The sequence below is a fragment of the Mesoplodon bidens genome (genome assembly GCF_964165515.1).
Source record: "Mesoplodon bidens genome assembly, chromosome: 8".
Taxonomy (NCBI): Eukaryota; Metazoa; Chordata; class Mammalia; order Artiodactyla; family Ziphiidae; genus Mesoplodon; species Mesoplodon bidens.
Window position 1 is genome coordinate 107,074,590 of NC_138165.1, and position 22,263 is coordinate 107,096,852.

Consider the following 22,263-nt stretch of genomic DNA (forward strand, 5'->3'; position numbering starts at 1 on the left):
CCCACTATCTATCTACCTTACGTTTGGTAGTGTATATATGTCCATGCCTCTCTTTCGCTTTGTCACAGCTTACCCTTCCCCCTCCCCATATCCTCAAGTCCATTCTCAAGTAGGTCTGTGTCTTTATTCCCGTTTTGCCCATAGGTTCTTCATGACATTTTTTTTTTAATTCCGTATATATGTGTTAGCATACGGTATTTGTCTTTCTCTTTCTGACTAACTTCACTCTGTATGACAGACTCTAGGTCTATCCACCTCATTACAAATAGCTCAGTTTCGTTTCTTTTTATGGCTGAGTAATATTCCATTGTATATATGTGCCACTCTTCTTTATCCATTCATCCGATGATGGACACTTAGGTTGTTTCCAGCTCCGGGCTATTGTGAATAGAGCTGCAATGAACATTTTGGTACATGTCTCTTTTAGAATTATGGTTTTCTCAGGGTATATGCCTAGTAGTGGGATTGCTGGGTCATATGGTAGTTCTATTTTTAGTTTTTTAAGGAACTTCCATACTGTTCTCCATAGTGGCTATATCAATTTACATTCCCACCAACAGTGCAAGAGGGTTCCCTTTCTCCACACCCTCTCCAGCATTTGTTGTTTGTAGATTTTCTGATGATGCCCATTCTGACTGGTGTGAGGTGATACCTCATTGTAGTTTTGATTTGCATTTCCCTAATAATTAGTGATGTTGAGCAGCTTTTCATGTGCCTCTTGGCCATCTGTATGTCTTCTTTGGAGAAATGTCTATTTAGGTCTTCTGCCCATTTCATGATCCAGTTGTTTATTTTTTTTAATATTGAGCTGCATGAGCTGTTTATATATTTTGGAGATTAATCCTTTGTCCATTGATTCGTTTGCAAATATTTTCTCCCATTCTGAGGGTTGTCTTTTCATCTCATTTATGGTTTCCTGTGCTGTGCAAAAGCTTTGAAGTTTCATTAGGTCCCATTTGTTTATTTTTGTTTTTATTTCCATTACTCTAGAAGGTGGATCAAAAAAGATCTTGCTGTGATTTATGTCATAGAGTGTTCTTCCTATGTTTTCCTCTAAGAGTTTTATAGTGTCTGGTCTTGCATTTAGGTCTCGAATCCATTTTGAGTTTAGTTTTCTGTATGGTGTTAGGGACTGTTCTAAGTTCATTCTTTTACATATAGCTGTCCAGTTTTCCCAGCACCACTTATTGAAGAGACTGTCTTTTCTCCATTGTATATCCTTGCCTCCTTTGTCATAGATTAGTTGACCATAGGTGCATGGGTTTATCTGTGGGCTCTCTATACTGTTCCACTGATCTATGTTTCTGTTTTTGTGCCAGTACCATATTGTCTTGATTACTGTAGCTTTGTAGTATAGTCTGAAGTCAGGAAGTCTGATTCCTCCAGCTCCATTTTTTTCCCTCAAGACTACTTTGGCTCTTTGGGGTCTTTTGTGTCTCCTTACAAAGTTTAAGATTTTTTTTCTAGTTCTGTAAAAAATGCCATTGGTAATTTGATAGGGATTGCTTTGAATCTGTAGATTGCTTTGGGTAGTTAGTCATTTTCACAATATTGATTCTTCCAATCCAAAAATATGGTATATCTCTCCATCTGTTTGTGTCATCTCTGATTTCTTTCATCAGTGTCTTATAGTTTTCTGAGTACAGGTCTTTTACCTCCTTAGGTAGGTTTATTCCTAGGTATTTTATTCTTTTTGTTGCAGTGGTGAATGGGATTGTTTCCTTAATTTCTCTTTATGATCTTTCATTGTTAGTGTATAGGAATGCAAGAAATTTCTGTGTGTTAATTTTGTATCCTGCAAATTTACCAGATTCATTGATTAGCTCTAGTAGCTTTTTGGTGGCATCGTTAGGATTCTCTATGTATAGTATCATTTCATCTGCAAACAGTGACAGCTTTACTTCTTTTCCAATTTGTATTCCTCTAATTTATTTTCCTTCTCCGATTGCCGCGCGTGGCTATGACTTCCAAAACTATGGTGAATAAGTGTGGTGAGAGTGGATATCCTTGTCTTGTTCCTGATTTTAAAGGAAATGCTTTCAGTTTTTCACCATTGAGAATGATGTTTGCTGTGGGTTTGCTCTATATGCCTTTTATTACATTGAGGCAGGCTCCCTCTATACCCACTTTCTGGAGAGTTCTTATCATAAATGGGTGTTGAAATATGTCAAAAGCTTTTTCTGCATCTATTGAGTTGATCATATGGTTTTTATCCTTCAATTTGTTAATATGGTGTATCACATTGATTGAATTGCCTATATTGAAGAATCCTTGCAACCCTGGAATAAATCCCACTTGATCATGGTGTATAACCCTTTTAATGTGTTGTTGGATTCTGTCTGCTAGTATTTTGTTGAGGACTTTTGCATCTATATTCATCAGTGATATTGGTCTGTAATTTTCTTTTTTTGTAGTATCTTTTCCTGGTGGAATGGTGGCCTCATAGAATGAGTTTGGGAGTATTCCTTCCTCTGCAATTTTTTGGAAGAGTTTGAGAAGAATGGGTGTTAGCTCTTCTCTAAATGTATGATAAAATACACCTGTGAAGCCATCCGGTCCTTTTCTTTGTTGGAAGATTTTTAATCACCATTTCAATTTCATTACTTGTGATTGCTCTGTTCATATTTTCTATTTCTTCCTGGTTCCGTCTTGGAAGGTTATACCTTTCTAAGAATTTGTCCATTTCTTCCATGTTGTCCATTTTATTGGCATAGAGTTGCTTGTAGTAGTCTCTTATGATGCTTTGTATTTCTGCGGTGTACGTTGTAACTTCTCCTTTTTCGTTTCTAATTCTGTTGATTTGAGTCTTCTCCTTTTATTTTCTTGATGAGTCTGACTAAAGGTTTATCAATTTCGTTTATCTTCTCAAAGAACCAGCTTCTAGTTTTATTGATCTTTGCTATTGTTTTCTTTGTTTCTATTTCATTTATTTCTGCTCTGATCTTTATGATTTCTTTCCTTCTCCTAACTTTGGATTTTGTTTGTTCTTGTTTCTCTAGTTCCTTTAGGTGAAGGTTAGATTGTTTATTTGAGATTTTTCTTGTTTCTTGAGGCAGGCTTGTATTGCTATAAACTTCCCTCTTAGAACTGCTTTTTCTGCATCCCGTAGGTTATGGACCATCGTGTTTTTGTTGTCATTTGTTTCTAGGTATTTTTTTATTTCCTCTTTGATTTCTTCAGTGATCTGTTGGTTATTTAGTAACATATGGTTTAGCCTCCATGTGTTTGTGTTTTTTTCCCTGTAATTGATTTCTAATCTCATAGCGTTGTAGTCAGAAAAGATGCTTGATATGATTTCAATTTTCTTAAATTTACTGAGGCTTGGTTTGTGACTCAAGATGTGATCTTTCCTGGAGAATGTTCTGTGTGCACTTGAGAAGAAAGTGTAATCTTCTGTTTTTGGATGGAATATCCTATGAATAACAATTAAATCTATCTAGTCTATTGTATCATGTAAAGCTTGTGTTTCCTTGTTAATTTTCTGTCTGGATGATCTGTCCATTGGTGTAAGTGAGGTGTTAAATTCCCCCACTATTATTGTGTTACTGTCAGTTTCCTCTTTTATAGCTGTTAGCATTTGCCTTATGTATTGAGGTGCTCCTATGTTGGGTACATATATATTTATAATTCTTATATCTTCTTCTTGGATTGATCCCTTGACCATTATGTAGTGTCCTTCCTTGTCTTTTGTAACCTTCTTTATTTTACAATCTATTTTATCTGATATGAGTATTGCTACTCCAGCTTTCTTTTGATTTCTATTTGCATGGAAAATCTTTTACCATGTCCTCACTTCCAGTCTGTATGTGTCCCTAGGTCTGAAGTGGGTCTCTTATAGACAGCATATATATGGGTCTTGTTTTTGTATCCATTTAGCAAGCCTGTGTCTTTTGGTTGTAGCATTTAATCCATTCACATTTAAGGGAATTGTTGATATGTATGTTCCTATTACCATTTTCTTAACTGTTTTGGGTTTGTTTTTGTAGGTCCTTTTCTTCTCTTGTGTTTTGCACTTAGAGAAGTTCCTTTCACATTTGTTGTAGAGCTGGTTTGGTGGTACTAAATTCTCTTAACTTTTGCTTGTCTGTAAAGCTGTTGATTTCTCCATCGAATCTGAAAGAGATCCTTGCCGGGTAGAGTAATCTTGGTTGTAGGTTCTTCCCTTTCATCACTTTAAATATATCGTGCCACTCCCTTCTGGCTTTTAGAGTTTCTGCAGAGAATTCAGCAGTTAACCTTATGGAAGTTCCCTTGTATGTTATTTGTCATTTTTCCCTTGTTGCTCTTAATAATTTTTCTTTGTCTTTAATTTTTGTCAGTTTGATTACTATGTGTCTCGATGTGTTTCTCCTTGGTTTTATCCTGCCTGGGACTCTCTGCGCTTCCTGGACTTGGGTGGCTGTTTCCTTTCCCATGTTGGGGAAGTTTTCGACTATAATCTCTTCAAGTATTTTCTCAGGTCCTTTCTCTCTCTCTTCTCCTTCTGGGATCCCTATAATTCGAATGTTGGTATGCTTAATGTTGTCCCAGTGGTCTTTTAGGCTGTCTTCATTTCTTTTCATTCTTTTTTCTTTATTCTGTTCTGCAGCAGTGGTTACCACCATTCTGTCTTCCAGGTCACTTATCCGTTCTTCTTCCTCAGTTATTCTGCTGTTGATTCCTTCTAGTGTATTTTTCATTTCAGTTGTTGTATTGTTCATCTCTGTTTGTTTGCTCTTTAATTCTTCTAGGTGTTTGTTCTTTAATTCTTCTAGGTCTTTGTTAAACATTTCTTGCATCTTCTCGATCTTTGACTCCATTCTTTTTCTGAGGTCCTGGCTCGTCTTCACTATCATTATTCTGAATTCTTTTTCTGGAAGTTTGCCTATCTTCACTTCATTTAGCTGTTTTTCTGGGGTTTTATCTTGTTCCTTCATCTGGTACATAGTCCTCTGCCTTTTCATGTTGTCTTTCTTTCTGTGAATGTAGTTTTCATTCCACAGGCTGCAAGAATGTAGTTCTTCTGGTTTCTGCTATCTGCCCTCTGGTGGATGAGGCTATCTAAGAGGCTTCTGCAAGCTCCCTGATGGGAGGAACTGGTTATGGGTAGAGCTGGGTGTTGCCCTGGTGGGAAGAGCTCCGTAAAATGTTAAACCACTTGTCTGCTGATGGGTGTGGCTGAGTTCCCTCCCTGTTGGTTGTTTGGCCTGAGGTGACCCAGCACTGGAACCTACAGGCTCTTTGGTGGGGCTAATGGCAGACTCCAGGAGGGCTTATGCCAAGGAGTACTTCCCAGAACTTCTGCTGCCAATGTCCTTGTCCCCGCAGTGAACTACAGCCGCCCCCTACCTCTGCAGGAGGCCCTCCAACACTAGCAGGTAGGTCTGGTTCAGTCTCCTCTGGGGTCACTGCTCCTTCCCCCTGAGTCCTGATGTGCACACTAGTTTGTGTGTGTCCTCCAAGAGTGGGGTCTTTGTTTCCCCCAGTGCTGTCAAAGTCCTGCAGTCAAATCCTGCTAGCCTTCCAAGTCTGATTCTCTGGGAATTCCTCCTCCTGTTGCTGGACCCCCCAGTTGGGAAGCCTGACGTGGGGCTCAGAACCTTCACTCCAGTGGGTGGACTTCCATGGTATAAGTGTTCTCCAGTTTGTGAGTCACCCACCAGCAGCTATGGGATTTGATTTTATTGTGATTGCGCCCCTCCTGCCGTCTCACTGTGGCTTCTCCTTTGTCTTTGGATGTGGGGTATCATTTCTAGTGAGTTCCAGTGTCTTCCTGTCAATGATTGTTCAGCAGTTAGATGTGATTCCGGTACTCTCGCAAGAAGGAGTGAGTGCACGTCCTTCTACTCCGCCATCTTGAACCCTGTTCCTGTGTATGTGCTCTTGTGTGCATATTAATTTAACGAGCTAGGTTACACAAGCTAATTTTTTTAAAAAAACTTTTTATTATAGTGTATAGCTCAAAAGAGTTATTAGATATAACCACCCTCCTGTTTAAGATATAGATCATTTCCACCCTGATTGTCTTCTTCAATTGTTATTTTGAAAATAACTTCAGACTAACAGAAATATTTCAAGAACAGTACAGAAAGTTCCTGTATTCCCTTCATTCACTTTCCCCAATCAACATTTTAGCATAATAAGTTTCTCATTCTCTTGGTCTCATGTTATTATTATTTTTTAAATTATTGGAGCATAAGTTGCTGACAATGCCCCATTATTCCTAAATATTTCAATGTGCTTTTCCTAAATGATAATACTCTCTTACATAACCTCAGTTCAACCATCAAAATCAGGAAATTAACATAGATAAAATACTATTATCTAATCTTCAGACCCCGTTCAAATTTCTCCAATTGTCTTAATAATGCCCTTTATAGCAATATGTAGATTTTATTTAAATATTTATATTAAAAATAAATATTTTTATATGTTTTCCATATATTATACATATTTACAAGTATATAAGATATACATACTTATATATAATATATGTAAAATTCATATGTAAACAAATATTTATTTATTTGTACCTTCCCCTCTGGACCAAAATTCAATCCAGGATCACATGTTGCATGTAATTATCACATCCATTTAGTGCCCATTAGAGGCACAGTTCTTTGTCTTTCATGACCTTGGCATTTTTGCAGAGAATAGGCTAGTAATTTTGCAGACTGTCCCTCAATGTGGGGTTTTTAGGTGTTTCCATGCAACTGAGGCCAGTTGCTGCATTTTGGTGGGTGCATCACAGAAGCACTGCTGTGTCCTCTTTGTACCCATCCCAGGAGGGCACCATGTCACTTTGTCCCATTACTGGTAAAGTTAACTCTGCCACTTGGTTAAGGTGGGGTCTTCCAGGTTTTCTCATTGTAAAGTTACTATTTTCCCCTTTAAAATGATTAACTCTTGTGGAAGACACTTTGAGGCAATCGAGAGAGCCTGCTCCTCCTCAGATGCTCACCCACTAGTTTTAGCATCTTTGGCATCTGTTGATTCTTTCCTGAATCAGCTATTACTGTGAAGGTTGCCAAACGGTGACTATTTCCATCATTCCTGTGACAGTTACTAACTGGCATTCTACTGTGAGAAAGAGATTTCCCTTCTCATGTATTTACATGAGTATAGACTCATGAATTCCTATTTTATTCAATGAATTATAATTATTTTTATTATTCATTTTGATGCTCAAATTGTGCCAGATGGTCCTTTCAACTGTCCTTTCAGTTGTCTCCTGACTCCTGTACCCTTTTGACAAATCTTCATCATTTTGTGAACATTTCCTTACTTTCTGGGGCAACAGATGTTCCAGGCCCACATATACCTTTCCTGCCACAGCCCTAGATTCAGCCCGGCCCTCTCTCCAAGGAGTCTGGTTCTTTTCGTTGGAGGGTGGTATTTAGGTGGGGTCATTGCCACTGGGGTGTTGTTGCTTCTGGATCCTCTCAGAAGACAGAGCCGGGAAATGTGTGTGGACACACACACGCACTCACACCTGCATCAGTATTTACCTGTATATAGTAAAAAAAAAAACAAAACCCTGAGTTCACAATGAAGCTTCCCCTTCCAGCTGAACACTGCAGACAGAGTTCATTCTAACCTAACTCCCTTCCCTGGCAGTGAGAGACCCGCCCCCGTTTCTCCATATATTTCATTTGCTCGTTTCCTGCTCTGCTGCCCCTGGGCCCCGGGCGAGGCCAGCTTCTAAGGCTCTGATCACTTCCCTGCCCCAGCTACTTCCTCTGCCCCCTGACCACTTCCTTGGCCCAAAGCCCCACTGGCTCTGGCTACTTCAAAGGAAGAGCAAGGAAAGAAAGAAAAATGATACATGTCTTAAAGTAAAAAGGAGAAGGGAGGGGAAAAAGGAAGAGCTGATCGGATTTTAAGGAGACACATCCTGGGGTCCATTCCAGGTCAGATGGCTGAAGAGGGATTTCTGGATCTGAAGCTTTTCTCCAGGGCTCTTCCCCGACCCGCCTGCACACCCCCCTTTCCCATCTCATCAAATGGCAGCGACATCAGCCAAGTTGGAGTCTGTGATTCCTAAGAAGAGGTTTGGGGGAGAGGAGGTGCTTAAAGATTCAGACCTGGCTTGAGGGCAGAAGAAAGACCAAGGAGAGCATCTCAGGGGCTGGCAGAGGTGCGGGAGGGCAGAGGCAGGGCGGGAGGAGGTATCTTCCAGACTCTGCGAGGTGGGCAGGCCTGGGTGGGGAGTCCTGCCCCTGCTGAGCTGATGTCTGAGTGGAGGAAATGCTGCTGGGGGCGGGGATTGGGCCTGGACAGCCAAATTCCACATTATCCCTCTCTCTGCTCCATCAGTGCAGCTGCCTCTGGACGTGTGGGAGCCCCAGCTCTGGGGACTCCCGGGCTTGGGCTGAATCCAGCTCTATGCCCGCCACTGCCTCTGAGGCCTCTGACACCATTCCAGCCTCCACAGGCCCAGGGTCTTCCCACTGGGAAAAAGGAAACAGTAATGACACCAGCGCCTCCCACCCCGCCGTTCCCGTCACAGCAGACAAATGGCATTGTCTCCCTGCTTCAGATCTTTCTAGTGACCTTCCCACCGACTTGAAAGAAACGCTTTGCTATAGTTGGGATAATAAGCACACTGCCCCCCACCCCACTTCTGCACACTTTCCCATTATTTGTAAAATTTCCACAATGCTTGTATATACTTTTCGTTTTAAAACGAAGCCTGGCAGAGCCTGAGGAGATGGTGCCGGGCAGCAGCGTCTTCCTGGAGCCCGCTTGCTGGCTTCCTCCTGGGGGCCTCGCCTTCTTTCAGTTCCCCATTTAGTGACAGCGGACAGCACTGAAGTTAAAATTACCCTCTGGGAAAGTTCGGCCTGCAGGGTGCTCCGGCCTCCCTGCCTTGCTCTGCCTTCCCCTGGAGGGTGTCTGAAAGTCAGAGCCCAGGAACTAGTTCTGGAAACGCCACATTTCTCAGAGACCACAGCCCTGAGCTTCCAACAGTCTGGACATCAGCTGTCCTTTGTTTTAAAGACCCTAGTGGTCTGGGGCCTTGGCGGGGGGGCGGTGGGCAGCCCTGTCCCCTTGGTCCGTACCTTCCCAGGAGTACTGTACCTGGACGAGCACAGGTGCCAAGCCGTAGAGTGAAGGGGTCTCTCCCTGCAGATTCCAGTTCAGCAGCCCACATCGCAGTGTGGGAAGCTACAGCTTTTCAACTGTGAAGTCCCTTTTAGGCACTGCACACATGTCTCAAAACAGGGGTAAGGCCTGTCATTAGCCGCGCAAGGCACCTGGGGAACTACATGAGGCTGAACCTAGCAGGGTCCCTTTCCTTCGAAAACTTATAAGCTTGTGGGGAGGCAGGTACGGCTGGGCTTGGCAAGGCGCTGTCTGCAGGGACTCCCTGAAATAATCTTGCTGGAAATCACCTGGAAATTTCCATAGACCTGGCAAGAGGAGGCAAGAGAAGAGTTAGGTATCTTGTTTCACGATCTGAACTAACCACGTTTATTTTCCTGCATCACTTTTGGTGATGAACATAAATTCACGTCTATTCAGTCGATCCCACAAACCACGAGGGACGTCTGCTCTTTGCCCCGCACGTCGTAAGTTCAGAGCCGACTTAACGCAGGAATTGCTGCTCTGTGTTTTTCAGATCAAGCTTCTGCTCTGTGCGCTGTGGATCTGCCACAGAGAGAAGAAGTTTGTTCCTGGTGGTGGGAGAGTTGCCGCAGAGCAGAAATTCCATCACTTCCCCAGGGACACCACCCTGGGGAGCATCTGTAACTGTGAGGGCCGCTGTCTGCAGCAAACGGCTAGCATGGGGCTTCAGGGTTTCCTTCTCTGTTTCAGAATGACTTGGTGAATCTCTTCAGGAAGGCACCGACTGTGGAATGAGGAATTGAAATCTGGTGGCCGTTAAGGATCCAGGGCAGCCCCCTGCCCCAAAAGCATGGCCGGCCCCCCTCCTGGGGTGAGGGCTGCCCTTGCCTGCAGGACACGCAAGCCTTACTTTCCCACTGCTTCCCTGGGCGTCTTGTCACCATGGGCTCCGTGAGCTGCTTCTGTGCTGTGTGTCTCACGTTCAAGCCCAGACCCCCTCCAAATCCCCTGGCTTCCGGTGGCGTCTGGAGGATGGGAGGCACAGCTGCATGATGGGAGGGTGGGGGACCTCCCACCCCTGCTCCCTCCCTATGGGGCTGGCTTCGCGGAAGGCCTCAGCTCCAGCCTGGCAGCCCTCTCTGGGTCCTGCGTCTGCCCCCCTTATGCTTGGATCAGGAGGGAAACTGCTCCCCCACTTCGCAGGTGTATTCCTACACCCTGTCCACTAAGTCCTTCTGAAATCCCCCCAGGCAAATGTGGCATCTGCTTCCTGCCTGGACCTGACTGATACACATGACAACCTTGTAGTCAGACATTTGACATTTTAAAGTGTTGGAAAGGCATCACCTTTGGCAGATCAGATTGAGGGTGAAGGAAGGGGGTGCTCCCCTGCTACCTACCCTCCCCCCAGCCATTGCTCTGTATCCCCAGTCCCAGGCCCACAAAGGGTCCTCTCTGACCATCTCTCCCCCTGACTCATCCTGACCCTCATCCTGCAAGTCCATGCAAAGCACTAATTGCCGAGCATCCCACGACGGCCAGGCCCTTTGGCACCATCTGGGGACACGACAGTAAGCAGATCTGGCCCCTGACTATGGGCTGCATGGGCAGGCAGAATCACACTTGACCAGGCACCCATCCCCACGGGGCCCCAGTGCTCCTGCTGGCCCACGGTCAAGGCACTGTCCACTTGGAAACCCCGACTCCCACTCCTGGCTTTGACTTGGCCATCCTGCCTGACAGAGGGCCTTTCTCGGCCCAGCTCAGGAATGAGAAGGCCATGGCTGGGCTGCTCCTTCCTGGGCATACAGAGCGTCCGACCCACCTGTCCAGCTTGCACTCCTCACCCCCATGAGTGGGGCTGGGATTGGACTCAACCCTCATTCTTTACCTTCCTGGGAACCTGGGCCACCTGGGCAGCCAGCAGCGGTGGTTCACCAGGCCCTGGCTCCCTGGCCTCTGGGACCAGTCCAAGCACACGCAGTGTCCCAGCGCTCAGCACCCGCCCACCTCCTCCCTCACTGGATCCATAGGGTTCCGATGAATTTTAGAATGTTCTGTTCTTCTGCACGCTTAGTACCCAGCGTATTTCATCAATTCTAAGGTGTTTATTTTGTCATATTAACATCTCTGAAATCAGTTGTACCCACAGCTTGATGGTGTATCTTGGTTTATGCTTTAGCTTTTAGCAGTACATAAAATAATAGTGTCTCAGCATTGGTGCATCTAAATTGCCATAGCTCACGTGCTCTCTCAAACGCACATTCCCCAGACATCCTCCAGCTGAGGACCCTTTTCCAGACTCACCCATGAGTCGTTTCACTTTGACTTTCTTTGATAATTTCACATCCTTTATCCATACGCCTAATGGCTTGTCATCCATTAGCTGTAAATTCTTTTGACAGGATGACACTTGTCATGACTGCTTTAACTGAATCAAGTTCATCCTTGTGTCGTGTCAAATTATTTTTGTTATTCCGCTCACTTTGGGTTTTCAACCTATTTAAGTTACTTTTTAGAAGGCCCGGCCTTTTGTTAAACTCTCTACGAATTTACTGAATAGCTTAAGCCACACGCTCAAACAGAGACGTGCCCTCACGTACAGATTTATATGTGCATGCATTGCATCCCACACACAAATACATGTGGAGAGAGAGAGACATGGGGAGACAGAGAGGCAAGTGTGGAGCCTGAGTGAAGGTGAGTGACGGAGAGACGGAGTCTCTGAAGGCGGTGGCGTCTCTGAAGGCAAACGCATCCTCACCGCTACTTGGGGTTACCACCAGCAACAGGGCTCAGGGACAGGTCTGAGTCCTGGTCCATTCCCAGATGTCTGCATCTGTCCCGGTCTGGGTCGTCCTGCCTTGTCTGCTCTCCCAGCCCCACTTACCTGTGGCCCTGATGACCTCCCACGTCAGTGCCAACCGTGCCGGAACAATAGGCCCCTGACTTGAAGGTGGGCGAGTCAAGACGATCCAGCCTCGCCCAGCCCAGACCCCACCGACCTAGGTGGGCTTTCCGACGTGCACCCTATTTCCCTATTCTCCTTTCCCATGGGCGATGGGTCCCAGCAGCAGGCAGCCCCCGGAGGAGCAGTTGGGCCCCTGACCTCCAACTCCAACTCATTTCTAAATCATTTCTAAATCACATGAATGTCATTGACCTGTTAGCTACTATGATAAGGGGGGTGACTCCTAGGCACTAAGTGATAGGACGTGGGGGGCGTTCTGCTCCTCCAAGGCCTGGGAAGCCCCACCCAGAGGGGGAGCCTCTTTGGGGCTCATCCCTGTACCCGCCAGCAGCCTGATCTCTTGCTTCTGTCCAGCTGCCCCCGGCTCACTGCTCTTCCCTACAGCCCGGCTACATCATTCTCCTCCACCTGGGGCTGCGACTTTGCTCAGCATCTTCTTGGCTGGATCAGGAACACCCGGCCTTACACTGTCCAGTTTTGCCATCTATGCCCAGGGAGGGAGAAGTCCTCTGGGTATCTGACTGGGCCAGTGGGGAGACAATGGTGCCATACCTTGAGATGGAACACCAAGGAGGGGCGGGGCAGGGGACTGGACAGGAAGCATGGACAGGATTTTGGGACATGTTGGGTTAGGAGCAGTAGGGTACAGCACTGATGAGACCCTAAGCCTCCTGCTTGCAGTTCTCCCATCCTACCCTGCTGCCTGATAGCCCACCAGGGGGAATCACAGAGGTGGGGCCTTCATGTGGGCAGGGCTTCAGCAGGGGCAGGGCCTCAGTGGGCGGGGCTGGCTGCCTAGTTTCCTGCTGGAGCCACCAGGCGATAAGAAGGAGACCTGGGGCTTCCCTGGTGGCGCAGAGGTTGAGAGTCCGCCTGCCGATGCAGGGGACACCGGTTCATGCCCCGGTCCGGGAAGATCCCACATGCCACGGAGCGGCTGGGCCCGTGAGCCATGGCCGCTGAGCCTGCGCGTCCGGAGCCTGTGCTCCGCAACGGGAGAGGCCACAACAGTGAGAGGCCCGCGTACCGCAAAAAAAAAAAAAAAAAAAAAAAAGAAGGAGACCTGGCCCCAGGGCATTTGAACAGTCCAGTGGAATTACCCTCCTGCTCTTCTGTCATCAACAACAGAGATACAAATCAGGGAAGACGTTTGTACTGCCTCAACCATTTTCTGAGTTTTGACAAAACAGAATTATATCAAATGAAAAATATAAAAATAAAAGCAAAACAATTGCTATAATAGATTTTTCCCGAGTTTAAAAATAAATGATCTTGGGGGTGGGGTAATAACTCCCCCCACCAAACACACACAAACATACACACAAGAAGTCTAGAAAAAATATTCTAAACTATTAAAGATAGGTCTCCTGGGGTTGTGGGACTACAGGTGATTTCTTTTTTTCTTTTTTTAATTCTGTATTTAAATTTTTTTCCATAATGAAAATGCATTACTTGGTAACATAATACTTTTAAAAATAAAAGTTTTTTAAAAACTGAAAGAAAAAGATGTTTAAAACTGTCCTATCTGTGCCTTTTGCAGAGTGGCTCTTAGGGGCTGTAGGGTGTGGGCGTCACAGGCAGGCCCTGCGTAGGAGCCTAGGGCTTCTTCTGGATTGTGGTCACTCCCTCGGCCTTGCTGGTCTCTGCTGAAGGTGGCCTTTGTGGTTGGGTGACGTTCCAGCCAGTTCAGTGTGCTTCTGCTTGCGATTTGTCCTCAGGCATCCGAAGGTGTCCCCGTGAGGTTCTTCACCAAGCTGGACCAGCTTATCGAGTTTTACAAGAAGGAAAACATGGGCCTGGTAACCCACCTGCAGTATCCTGTGCCACTGGAGGAGGAGGACGCAGGCGATGAGCCAGAGGAGGAGACAGGTAGGAAGGGACGGAGGGGAAGGTGCCTCCGGGACCCTGCCGGCCACCTAAGTCCCATAGTGAAGTTCTGGGGTGCTTCTCTCACTTCAAGTGCTTGTAGATTGGGTGGGTCCGGTTATTGGAGGGGGTGACATGGTGGTTAAAGACCAATTAGGAACACAGGCTCTGGGTTTAGACAGACCTGGTTCAAACTTCCTGCACCCCGTATTCTCAGCTGTGTGACCGTAGGTGAATTACTTAACCTCTCTAAACCACAGACCTCTCTTAAAGAGACACTAAAAATAATATCTGCCTCTCAGGGTGTCATCAAAGGAGTCAGTGTAGATCCCAGCGCCTAGTACATAGTAAGCGCTCAATAGATGCAGCTAAAATCATTGTCAAAATAATTCGCTGAATTTTGCTGTGAAGAGAATGAGGAAGGAGATGGTTGCACCAAGCTGGAAGGAGGAGAAAGGATGTTTCTTTATAGCATCATTAAAAGAAAATAAAGTACAGCCCCTAAAAGGTACGTGAGAGTCAGTCCTGCTGTTTCAACAGGGGAGGGACAGGCTAATAGAGCAAGCGTCGGGCAGAGAGAGGAAGTGCAGCCGGGGAGCCCCCCTTCTCTTCCTCTCAAAAGTTCATGTCCTGAAAGAAAGCCCTGACATACATAACTGAACCTCTCAACTGGTCAGGGCTCCTCCTAAGTCCCAGGGCTTGGAACCGAGACCCCCGGCATCTCCCCTGAAGGACAGATTAGACCAGAGGTGTGGGGTCCCCGGCCTGACTCCGCCCATCCCTGGCTGCTGCCCGCCACGTGCTGGGCGTCCTTGCAACCTCCTCCGTGGGCCACCCTTCCTCCCACCTGCCTGGAGACCCACCGTGAGCGATTGCACAGCTCATCGGCAGCCTCCTCCGAGGGTAAACTCTGAAGAGCCGTCTCACCAGTTCCTGGAGGAGACGAGGGCCAGGCAGAGTGTTTCCAAAGGAGCGCAGGTGTGCAGAGGTGAAGGGGACCCAGGCAGCCATGTCCCTTGTCGCCTCCCTGGCCCAGTAAGAGGCACCCTCAGCTGTGAAATAGCCAGAGCCGACATGTCCACGTGTGAGTCCAGGGTCACTCGCCAGTGCTGTGCCTGGGCCGCACGTCCCCCAGCTGTCCCCAGTCCCCAGGAGCCCAGGCTCGGCCTCAACACTGAGAAGCCATCGTGCAGAAATGCCCTCTTCACTTCGCTCTCACCCCCCAGGCCAGTCTTTCTGCCCCTCCGGGCACGGCCGTCTAAAGAAAGACCCCAACACTAGAAAAAGACCCCCCAACAGATCCGGAAAGAGAAACACAATCTCAGGACGGCTGGCTTCCCTTCCCAAAAAAGACCCACTGTCTGCTTGAACCCAAGCGTCTCCCACCCCCAGTCCAAGGGGTCGAATTTGGCTCAGGTCTTCTCAAGGTGCCGCCAGTCCCCATGGGGCTCAAAACGGGATCATAACCATTGAAAGGACCCCAAGCCAGGTGAGGAAGTGAAGGAACGGCTCATCCTTTAAAGAGAATGTCCCCGTGCAGCTCTGTGTCCAGAGCCGTGGGGCAGCCATCCCGTGTGAAAAGAGGCTCGGACAGGAGGTCGCAGGCCCCAGGGGCTCAGGACTCTCACCCATTTGTGGTATGTGCAGGATGGAAGCTTTCAAGGTGAACGGGCGGGAGTCCCATCTCCCAGGCCAAGTCCAAGTCATTTGTTTCATATCTCAGTTCCCTGGGTGGAGGGAGCCCCTCACTTCCTCTCATTGTCTCTGAGGGTCTGGAGGGAGAGAGGAAGAAGGACAGAGGCTGGAGAGAAGGCGCAAAGAAAAGGGGGCCAGGGTGGGAGAGAGGGGGGCAGTGTGGCCGGACCTGCCTGCTCCCCGGCCCAGCTCCTCCCATGACGGGAGCCCAGCCTCTGCTGGTCCAGGGCCCCTGCTCTGCCCCGAAGCCGGCCATCCTGCTGAGTTTCTGGGGCTGCTCTCTCCAGCCGTCCGCGGCCAGCAGCCCTGCCCGGCGTGGCCATTGGACCCCAGCAGGTGTTTGCAGAGCTCCTCAAGGGGACAAACTCTGTGTTGGGTCCTGGGGCAGAGACCACCAAAACGAGGTCCCTGCCCTTGGCAGGCTCCCCGTCTAGCCCAGGAGTCAGCTGGCAAGGGAGCGGGGCCGGGAAGGGACACTGCGGGCACAGACGGGTCTGTAGCTGGGCTCAGTGGCCTGGACCCCACGGGGCGGGTGGGCAGGATCACCGCACAGAGGGCGGAGAGGGTGGGCCACGTGCCCCTCTCCGCAGGCGGTGATCCTGACGGAGGGAGCACTCAGCCCAGACGGCACTCCTGCTCTTGTCTTGGGTAGAAGGTGTCCTGTCTCCCCCCGAGCTGCCACCCAGAAACATCCATTTATCTGCCGGGCCATATGAGGCCAAGGAGGTCCCTGTTTCCAACGATAATCCTCGAGCCACGGAGGTCAGCCGGCCAAGCCTCTCAGAGACGTTGTTCCAGCGCCTGCAGACCATGGACACCAGTGGGTGAGTCCCCACCTGGCAGGCCCCACGACACCCAGGTAGCTCACCCTGTGCTCTCTCCTGGAGATGCCGCTTCCACACTAGGACAGGTTGCTGTGGAGCCCGCCAGCCTCCCGACGGTGGGTCTGAGGGAGCCCAGCTCGCGGGGCAGCTCTGGCTACACGGGCACTGGATGGCCCTGCTCAGGTGCCCCATGTCCACCAGGCCCCGCGGCATGGCAGGAGCTGGTTCTGGAATGATGGATAGTTCTCTGCTGCAGATGGCATGGCCCTGCTCCAGACTTCAGGGGCCCATGCTGTGATTCTCTTGCTGGGGCTTGCCGTGAACTCACATGGCATCTTTTCCCACCCCAAAGACTCCTCCCACCATGCGGTCCACTGGCTCAGGTGGTCCCAGTGGAGGAGCTGCCTGCACGGCAGCCTGGACCTGCTCTGGCCCCATGCAAAGGAGGCCAACTTCCTTGTCACCGGGAAATGGGTCAGAGCAGTTGTTCCATGTGTGGTGTGGACTGTGAGGTCTACACCGCATGCCACTCCTTTCTTTGTGGTGGAAGGAGTGAGGTGCGATCCTCTTCACACTTTGTTTCACCTGCCCTGACCCAGGGCTCTCAGGATCTGGCCCATATGTGGTGCCAGACTGGTCCATGTTGATGAGGTCCTGCAGTCCCTTGGCCTCCCTCAGCAGGCCCAGGCTGGAGGATGGGAGGTGGAGGTATGGCTGGGAGGGGCGTTGGTTAGTTTGCAAATCAGAGGCCCTGACTTTAACACAGGTCACGGGATGGCTTCCACAGGGAGGACGCTCCGTGAGGGGAACTATGTCCCCAGCACCCAGCATGTCACCTAGCACGAGTCGGCACTCCCTAGATCTGTGTTGAATGAATGAATTAGTACACAGCCATCTCCATGTGTTAAAAATGGAAAAACGTTTCTTTGTTTCTTCATGAGAAAAAGACCCTCCAAAGTATATCCTATTGGCAGGGCTAATGCAACATCTCCAACTTGAAAGATTAATTTGAGACAGCCAGGGCTGCTCACCTACCATCTGATTTAGCCAAATACAAAGGAAAGGTCTGAAGGTACACACAAGCCACCGGTTGCTAAGATATCTGGCGTTTCTATATTTCCACCTTGACGTTTCCTCTAATTCTTCTCCGGGCCTGCCGGGTTATATTCTCTGCACACTCCTGGAATTCCCTGTGCTATTTATCAAGAAGCTAAATAGCCAGTGCTTTGAATATGTTGATCCGTTATCATGATTATCCTGATATATGTATCTATATAACAAATGCTTATTAAAGTAGTTCAGGCAGAGCCCATTGTTTAGTTTCCTTGAGATTCTATTTCTCTCCAGGTTTAGGTGTTAAATGCAGGGCCGTCCTGGAGGAAATAGGCAAAGCTGTTCAATGGTGCCACTGCGGCCCCTCACCTCCTGACTCTCCCACGTGGTCTATTGGCTACATCTCCTTGTCAGTCCCTCCTGTCTGGGGACAGGTCTTCTCTAGGGACTCAGGGCCCAGTGGGGCAGGAAAAAGTGTTCAGCCAAGCCTCCACGCAGCCTCCTGAGAGGGGGCGGGGGCAGCTGAGGGCTGGTGAGCGTGGGAGGCCCGCCCTCTCTCTGGTGTGGCTTCTCAGCTAACAAACAGCAGTGGAACTTGCCTAAAGCTTCTGCTTGGAGATGGAGGTGTGTGGGTGGAGCACATTCAAGGGACCATGGTGCCTGCCCTCCTTTCTCTTCTGGGTCATGAAAAACTAAGCTTCTGCCTTGTGTTTGCAAGTTAATCTATGTTGCTTGTAAAATCGCTTTGTACACAGAGGACTGCCTTTAGATTATTCTTAATTATAAGACAACCTGCACAGTCTTTTGTGCAAGTTAATTAGATCTAATCAGTTAGGTCATAGTTAATAAAAGACTGCTGAGTAAAATCAACCTTCTCTGATAAACAGAGTTTAACATCTCTATGTCAACACTTTCCTACAACAAACATTTGAACAAATATTGCTTCCTAAAGCAAGTACTGATGGTCTCAAAGTTAAAGTCAATAGGCACGAGAACTGTTAAAGTACTTATCTTAATGCTGTAGGAGAGATTTTGTCCTTTTCAGCAAAACAGACTGAGGCAGAAACTGGATTTTTTTATGGTGTCAAGATTCAGAATAAGTATAGATTAAACTTAAATATTATGACAACTGGTATGTAAATAGTTGCTGACTTCTCAGGCTAAATAAGTCAAAATGGCTAATCTATGTGTTTTCAGTCTTTCATTGAACAGCTGTTGTGTTCAAGAGCAACAGCCTTTCATTCTTTCAAGGATCCTACAGGAAAAAATCCCCTGTGACCTCTAGTTTCAACTTGATTGCAAGGCTGGAGCAAAGCTATTTAAGGCTTGTACGAATTTTTTCACACACGTAAATCAACATCCTTGAGCCTCCGTTTCCTTGTTTGTAAAATAGGAAAAAATAGTAATATCTGCCTCATAACATTGATTTGTAGATTAGAGGGAAAAAGCATAAAGTGCTAAGCAGAGTGACTGGTATGTTATGCTCAGGACATACTTGCTGTAATTATAATGTTCATTATTATAGGAACAAAAGCGCAAAAGTTATCCAGAAAAATATGCTGCTGGGTGATAGAATGTAGAGGTGCGATCAGACCTCAGGGGCAGCCCTGGCGCGATGCGGCCCAGGCTCTGCCTTTGCTGGGCCATCCTGTGCGAGGCGAGGGCAGGTCCTGCCTTGGGCCCATGTGCTTCATCCGTAGTTGAAAGGGACTGGACCAGACCGGGAGCAAGGGCTGGGGGTGCAAAGGCCCGGCACCTAGGCTGCCAATACCATACCCCCAGCCCCATCACTCAGCACAGAGACTTCCCTTCGGAGCCTCGGATGACTGGGAACCTCCCTGACACAGAGTTCCAGGTGGCCCTGGGCTGTGAACTTGGAGTTGGCCTGTGAGCTGTAGCCATTTGCCATCTCTGGACTAGAGCATCCCTCAGCCCTCAGATCCGATCTTTAGGAATTGATGAAGCAGGAAAACGAGTCCTCTGTACATTTTCAAGGCTGTTCTGTCTCCTTTTCAAAGGATAAACATTTCCCATCCCCAGCCGGTATCACTTCCTTCCACCTACCGGAAAAGCCTTTATGGGTGGGTTTAGAGGCAGCCTCCCTTGTGGGCCCTTTACTCTTGTCTGACCTGATCTCCACCCCTTCAGTAAGACCTGGGCCGCCTGTCCAGGTGTGCGAATGTTCTCCTGGGGCCGGTGTCTCGGCTGGAGACTCTGAGAATTCAGATTTCTTCTTCTACCTGTTACTGTTGGTGTCTGTGGTTTAGGAACCGAAGAAGCATGTTGTTATATCTCTCCTTTTTTTTTCAGGCTTCCAGAAGAGCATCTGAAAGCTATCCAAGATTATTTAAGCACTCAGCTCACCCTGGACTCTGATTTTGTGAAGTCGGGCTCCTGCAGTCTGCCTCATCTGAAGAAACTGACCGTGCTCCTCTGCAAGGAGCTCTATGGGTAATGGCTGCCGTGAGGATGGGAGGAAAGGGGACAGTGGGTGAGAGAACCAGCTCATTAGGGTGACCCCTGCACTTAGCCCCGGTGTCCAGCTCCGGATAATTGGGCTGTTGGTGGGGCTTAGAAATCTGGTTGTTGGAGGTTTTGTTTTCATGGCATTTGAACTTGGTGGTGGTTGGCTTTTTTTTTTTAAACGAAAGTTAATTCGAGGCCAGTTGCTATGGGAAGAGGTGGGCAGGAGTACACTGCCAGCCCTTCCACACTTGCTAAGGATCCAGAGGCTAAGGCTTTTGCTGCTATTCGTCTTTCTTGCTGCAGCCAGCACATTTGATAAGCACATAAGGGCACCAAGAGGAGATCAATTAAAATCAACCTATTTTCTATGTGGGTGGTGATGGCTCAAGATTGCCAGTGATGGCAGGTTTTAAAAGTGAGCCAATTCACCAAAACTTCAGTGTTCTGCTATTGAATTCACTGAAGGACCAATTAGTAAAAATTCCAGTTTCTTTTAGTGTTTTAATTTCATTATGTGCTTTAATTTCATTACCATTAAAATTAAGTTTAATTACATTTTAATTGTTAAAAGTGCAAATTTAAAGCTGATACACTATCTGAAGAATTGACAAAAGAATTTTTTAAATGCTTGAAAAAATAGAAAATCACATTTAAAAGCATCTGAAAGAAATCACAGGGACCCAAAACAATTCCATGGCAAATGAAAGGTCAACATTTTGGTTGGAAAAATAGCATTTCATGTGGGTGAGGTTTTATCAGCCTATACTGTTTTGTGTTTTATTACATATACAGCAGTTTCAAAATTCTTTTGTCAGTTCCTCTGGTGCCATATCTATCTTAGCTTAGTTTCTATGCAAACAAGAATCTTTCATCATCAGCAATCAAATTGAACTTTCCTTCTAAAGGCTCTTATAAAGCACAATCAGTACATTTGGTAAATTTAACAAATAATTTCTTTGACAAATTGAGCACTCATCAAATTGGCCAGTCAGGTTTACTTTCAATGAATTGGCTTTCAACTAATGCAGTTTCAGCCAATTGGACCCAGAGCCATCATTTTTATAGATTTCCACAGAGAGATATTTCTCCATGTGATGCTGTTGTTATAAATCATTTATCACTAGGAAAAACACACACACACGGCACTTTCTTTTCAAGAAACACAATTTCATCATGACTGGTAGCAAGCTTTTATTTCTGCTCCAGTGGAAATCCTGTTCTTTGCTGCTTCCTTGTCCAGAGGAGATATACCTTTCAGTCTCTCCACAAGTTTCACCCAGTACACTCAGCACATTTCCCCAACACTGCTTTGCTACCTGGACTTTCCTAGAATCTGGGTCACCTCATCCTTACGGTGACAGAAGCTTCCTCAACATAGCTAGTTCTCTAGTTTTCCACAGTCATTTACTGAACAGTTAACTTCGAGTTAGAAGTAGAGAGACTGCGTGATGTTCTAAATTCCCCCCAACGTTTGTTTGTCTTCACTTCATAGGCAAAGTGATAGTCAGGCTTGAAGACGCGGTTAGGGATGGACTTTTAGAAAATCTTAGGAAAAAAGTATGTTTCCCATCCCCCTGCAACCCCTGCAGATGTTGTTCCATGAAACTAACTATAAACTAGTAGTTTTCAAACTGCTTTGATTGGAACAGCTCTTCAATCCATTCATTCACTCACTTAACAAATATGTATGGAAAGCCCGTGCTGAGCTCTATTCTGGGAGCTGGGATGCAGCACAAAGTTCCTGCTCTTTAGACCTTGTTGGAGCTGATGCCTTAGTAAGCAAGTATAGTGGTAGATTAAGTCTGTAAATAAACAAGATAATTTTAGTAAATATCATGACCAAATGAAATAGGGAAAAGTGCTAGAGTTGGGTGGGAGGGTGCTAGTGTCCTTTGGGGGTCAAGGAGACCTCTCTGAGGCAGTCACAGAGCTGGGACCTCCGTGACAAGAGGGAGCTAGCCATCCAGCTATTTGGCAGCAGGATGTCAAGTACAAAGGTCCTGAGGCGGGAATGAGGCCAGCCTCGAGCAACAAAAAGTCTGTGAGGCTGGAGCATAAAGAGCAAAGGAAAGTGTTAGGAGTGGAGGTTGGGAAGAGTCAGGTGTAGGGTGGTCATATTTAGCAAATAAAAAAAACAGGATGGCCAGTTAAGTCTGAACTTTAGATGAACAGCAAATACTTTTTTAGCATAAGTATATACCGTGCAATATTGGGATGTACTTGCACTAGTAGATTATCCATTGTTTATCTGAAACTCTAATTTAGCTGGGTATCCTGTGTTCTATCTGGCAATGCTAGCAGGAGCCACATCACACAGGACTCCCAAGGCCTGGTAGAGAT

The 22,263-nt window shown here is 47.0% G+C and overlaps 1 protein-coding gene across 1 annotated transcript in view; it reads left to right on the forward strand.

Annotated features, from left to right (window-relative positions):
* The window catches only part of INPP5D (inositol polyphosphate-5-phosphatase D), a 138,234-nt gene that overhangs the window by 52,734 nt on the left and 63,237 nt on the right, over window positions 1-22,263 (forward strand). The window contains exons 3-5 of the mRNA XM_081242120.1: window positions 13,738-13,888; window positions 16,233-16,404; window positions 19,768-19,908. Coding sequence (XP_081098246.1) covers window positions 13,738-13,888; window positions 16,233-16,404; window positions 19,768-19,908 — 464 coding nt within the window. The remainder of the gene's footprint in view (window positions 1-13,737; window positions 13,889-16,232; window positions 16,405-19,767; window positions 19,909-22,263) is intronic.